Source organism: Sinocyclocheilus anshuiensis, unplaced genomic scaffold (assembly GCF_001515605.1).
Source record: "Sinocyclocheilus anshuiensis isolate Anshui unplaced genomic scaffold, SAMN03320099.WGS_v1.1 scaffold74, whole genome shotgun sequence".
Taxonomy (NCBI): domain Eukaryota; kingdom Metazoa; phylum Chordata; class Actinopteri; order Cypriniformes; family Cyprinidae; genus Sinocyclocheilus; species Sinocyclocheilus anshuiensis.
The window spans coordinates 1,011,574-1,015,989 of NW_015546044.1; the positions used below are offsets into that span (position 1 = coordinate 1,011,574).

At 41.6% G+C, this 4,416-nt stretch overlaps 1 protein-coding gene across 1 annotated transcript in view; it reads left to right on the forward strand.

Moving 5' to 3' along the window:
- LOC107698989 (disks large-associated protein 3-like) overlaps nucleotides 1–4,416 on the forward strand; it is a 245,571-nt gene that overhangs the window by 211,544 nt on the left and 29,611 nt on the right. The window contains exons 4-6 of the mRNA XM_016500124.1: nucleotides 1,877–2,097; nucleotides 2,308–2,410; nucleotides 3,731–3,920. Of these exons, the coding sequence (XP_016355610.1) occupies nucleotides 1,877–2,097; nucleotides 2,308–2,410; nucleotides 3,731–3,920 (514 nt within the window). The remainder of the gene's footprint in view (nucleotides 1–1,876; nucleotides 2,098–2,307; nucleotides 2,411–3,730; nucleotides 3,921–4,416) is intronic.

The following is a 4,416-nucleotide window of genomic DNA, read 5'->3' on the forward strand; positions in this document are numbered from 1 at the left end:
AATACAACTTAACCACTGATTTCTAGTCGTGTCCATTTTTGGAAGGCCAAACAAAGTAGTTTCGCTTTCACAACGAAACAGCGTCACACACCACGGCCTACAGTGAGCCGAGGCCAGGGGATAAAGTGAGGAACGGCGGGAGGGTTAGAGTGAGCAGAGGCGGCGGCTTGAGAACAGCGCGGCCGGCGATTTCGATGAAGGAGCGTCTGGAAGGACATGTGACGACTCTGGGCTGGACTCCGCTTCCGATTCGGCGATCGACAGCGCAAAGTTATCGTATTTCCTCAGCAACCAGCACGGATCAGCTCCAGGCATGACGAAGCAGATATCGTCCTCTTTTGGAAGGCCAAACAAAGTAGTTTCGCTTTCACAACGAAGCACACAGTGTCTTTACGACATGGCGGCGGAAACAACAAAACTACAGCTAGAATAAAAGTTATGCCTTCTTTCTTTGCGTGAACATTTGGGTGGCGTTATGCAAATCTTCCCACAGAGCGACGTAGATATGTGGGGGCGTGTTAGAACGAGCCATTTTAGGAGGGCGTGGCTGACTCTTAAATTTTATAAAGAATATCTCTTTGGATTTGAAACTTTAGTCTTTGCAACTTTACAGATCTTCTTTATGCACCAAGAGCTTGTAACAGTCCAAAGAGAAAGGAAAAATTGAAATCGCATCATATGACCCCTTTAACAAAAAATGAAACCCAGAGGATATATATACAATAAAACAGTGAGTAGAGCATCAAGTTTAAGAGGGAACATCCAATTGTCAAACAATACTAGATAATACTAGACAATACTGGAACTGCACCCATCTCAGAATTATTGGTTGTGTTATTAAACATCTAGCCAATTTATAGTGGCTGTGCAGCTTGTAAGACATAATTTTTTATTTTATGTGTTCAAAATATGTGACAGGGAGCGAATGCAGAGGCAAAAAACAGCAATAATATGCAGCGATGCTATCAGAAAAGGACAAGGCTCTGGAGAGCAGAGTTTCCTGAAAATAAATAATCTTGCCTTTTCCCTCCATAACCTGCTATCTCCACACATCTGTGCTCTGTCCATGCCCCAGCCAAGGTGTAGCTCTTGAGTGTGATGACAGCTCTAAATGTACAGCTGGTGCCTTTCATCCCTGTCAGCCAATCAGATTCTATTGTACTCAGCTGCCCTCAGTTCAACCGTGCATTCCTTCTGGTCATGCTGTGGCCAGAAAGCCACAGCTCTAACAAGATAATTTTTTCTGATATACATAAACCTTTAGTTGCCGTATCATTGCATTTTCTCTCATATGATTGATATATACAGTAACTACACAACAGCAAGTTTAGGTCCTCGAAATTAGCACTAGGACTTTTCACTGTTTGTATCACTCCAGACAGACATTTTCAGTCACTCTTCCTACAAGTTACATCGATACACCAGTAGGTAGCGACAAGTGACTTTCTTATGTTGAGTTGAGTCATTTAAACATTCACTTTTCTTATTTGTTTAAGACATTGATTCATTCTGGTATGAAACAAGTGATTGCCTTAATGAGTGAGTCTTTGAATTCATTCATTTGATTTGTTCATAAACACTGACTCATTTAGGTATGAAACAAGTGACTGTCTTAATGAGTGAGTCACTGAATCATTCACTCTGATTTGTTCAAAAACACATATACATTTAAGAACAAAACAGATGACATTCTGAGTGAATCAATGAATCATTCACTCAAACGACTTGTTCAGCCGATTCGAAGAAACTGCCGATATTGTGTCTAAAATGTAAGTTTCTTGATATTAGCTTTTTGTGTAAATATAAAATGGCCTCATCCCTCGTCATTTAAAAAAAATAAAGGCCAGGCTGACAGCAAGTCATATGTCTCTTGTAGGTTCCCTCAGATGATTGGTGCGGTGGCGGTCCATCTGACAGTGGTGGTGAGATCCCTTGTAGACGTATGCGCAGTGGCAGCTACATAAAGGCCATGGGGGACGATGACAGTGCTGACTCAGACCCCAGCCCCAAAGCCTCACCCAAATCACCCCTCATTGCCCAGAGAGAAGCCTTCCGCCGCTCCGTCAGCATGGACCAGCGTTCCTCCACCACATCCAAGTCAGTTGTCACTTGGTTTTCAGTTTTAATTTTCAGACTCTGTGACCATTTTGTGTGGCTATTTTGAGATTTGTATTTGCACTATTAAAAAGTAGCACATTGGATTACCATGTAAAACCACAACAGTACAGGATAGAGTGGTGTATGTGTTTTGCTTTATGGGACTGAGAAGTGTAATTTGGGGCTTTAATGATGTACTCCTCTTCTTAGGTACTCATGTAAACAGTGTACAGACGTCTACCCGAACAGTCGAACCATACCTAAAGGCCACGCTCGGTCCCGTAGCGTCACACGCTGTCTGACCAGCACTCAGGTAAAACCACAGAGTGTTCACATTACATGTAGTTAGTTTTCCTAGTTGCTTTAATTATTTATTTTTCTTTCAATAATCATGAAAACTGGAAGTATTATGAATGTTGAAATGCATTGCTACGGTGTTGTACTGGTTGCTTGGGATATCTGGGTGATTGCTAAGGCAACAATAGGTGATCGCTAGGGAGTTCTGCTGGTTGGTTTGGTGATCTTGTTTGGAGTTCTGGTGATAACTAAGGCATCTTGCTAGTTGCTAGGGCATACCTAGGTAGTTATTACAGAATTATGGGTAGTTGCTAGAGCATAACTAAGTGGTGGCTTGGGTGTCCTGCTAGTTGCTAGGGAGTGTGGGCTGGTTTCTAGTGCATAACTAAATGGTGGTTTGGGTGTTCTGGTGGTTGCTAGGGTGTCCTACTAGTTGCTAGGGCATAACTAGGAAGTTTCCAGGGAGTTCTGGCTTGTTGCTAGGACATAACTAGGCAGTGACTTAGGTGTGGTGATTGCTAGGGCATCCTGCTAGTTGCGAGGGCATAACTTGGTAGTTGCTAGAGAGTTTTGGCTGATGGGCATAACTAGGCAGTGGCTTAGGTGTTCTAGTGATTGCTAGGGTATCCTTCTAGTTGCTAGGACATAACTAGGTGATTACTATGGAGTTCTGGGTAGTTGGTAACACATGACTAGGTGGTTGTTAGAGTGTTCTAGGTAAAGGCTTATTGGCCCAAAGTCAACAGAGCACACCCCCTCAAATTCTGGTCACTAGATATAACCCTGATTAGTAATAATGTGTGGTCATGTTCACCCTTTACACACACAATATCATTTATTAACTAAACAGTTGCATGAACAGTCTTGGTTATTTGCTGAAACATCTGCACTGTAAAAAATGACCGTGAATTTAACGGTAAAAGACTGTAAAAATGCTACAGTAAAAACCTGTTAAATAGTTAACGGTAAATTCCCCTACTATATACGGTGAAAAACTGTATTGGACATTACATGTATTGGACATTAATTTTACGGGATGGGCTTTGGTTCATCATGTGACTTTCTCATCACCACCTGCATTTGGTGGTTATCAGTGTATTACAAAGGTACAAAACAGATTTCAGTACTTCAATAGGTTGGTATATTAACATTATATCAGTTAATGAAATTACGGTATTTAACTGTAAATTTAAGTTAAAACCTAAAACGTTGCTACCGTATTTTTTACGGTAAAATTCCGGCAACCACAGCTGCCGGTTTTTTACCGTAAATTTTACGGAATTTTTTTTTACAGTGTGGATCTCAACCTTCATCTCAACCTCTTTGTGTGTTTTAGCTGGGTGACACTCTGAACCTGTTTGGAGAAATGGAATCACAGGCTGTCCAGGCACTGGACCTACCAGGATGCTTCCGCACCCGCAGTCACAGCTACGTACGGGCTATCCAAGCCGGCTGCTCCCAGGACGATGACTGCCTGTCTGTCTTCTCCATGTCTGGCCCACAGGGGAGCATGAAGGGCGAAGCAGGTGAATCATCAGCATGTGTTTATGTATGTGTGGGTATACCTAGTCTCCATGCTGTCACAGGGATTAGATTAGTGACTTAATGAGTTTTTGGATCAGTCTCATAGGAATTGCTGGAGAAACACGCTTCAGCCAAGGGATTTAGATCAAAACTGTTTTCCTTCTATCTCTATGTTCTCAGTATATCAAGACTGTAAACAAATATTACATTGTATAGACTTTAAAATGCTCAAATTCCCATGAGATTGTATGTCTCGTGTACTTTTACTCCGCTATTTTCCTCTGTTTGTGGTCGTTACATGCTTATTTTAATTTTATTTTTAACCATCAACGTGATTGGGTAGAGAGTAATAGGTCTCGTGACTTTCGTCAAATCAAATTGTGCATATAAAACTTTAACCGCCAGCTGTTTATCATGGCTGCTGGAAGCGCATTCTTCAAGCATCAATTCAGTCGCATCTTCCTCTAACTTAATATGTTAAGGTAAATTTCGGATTTC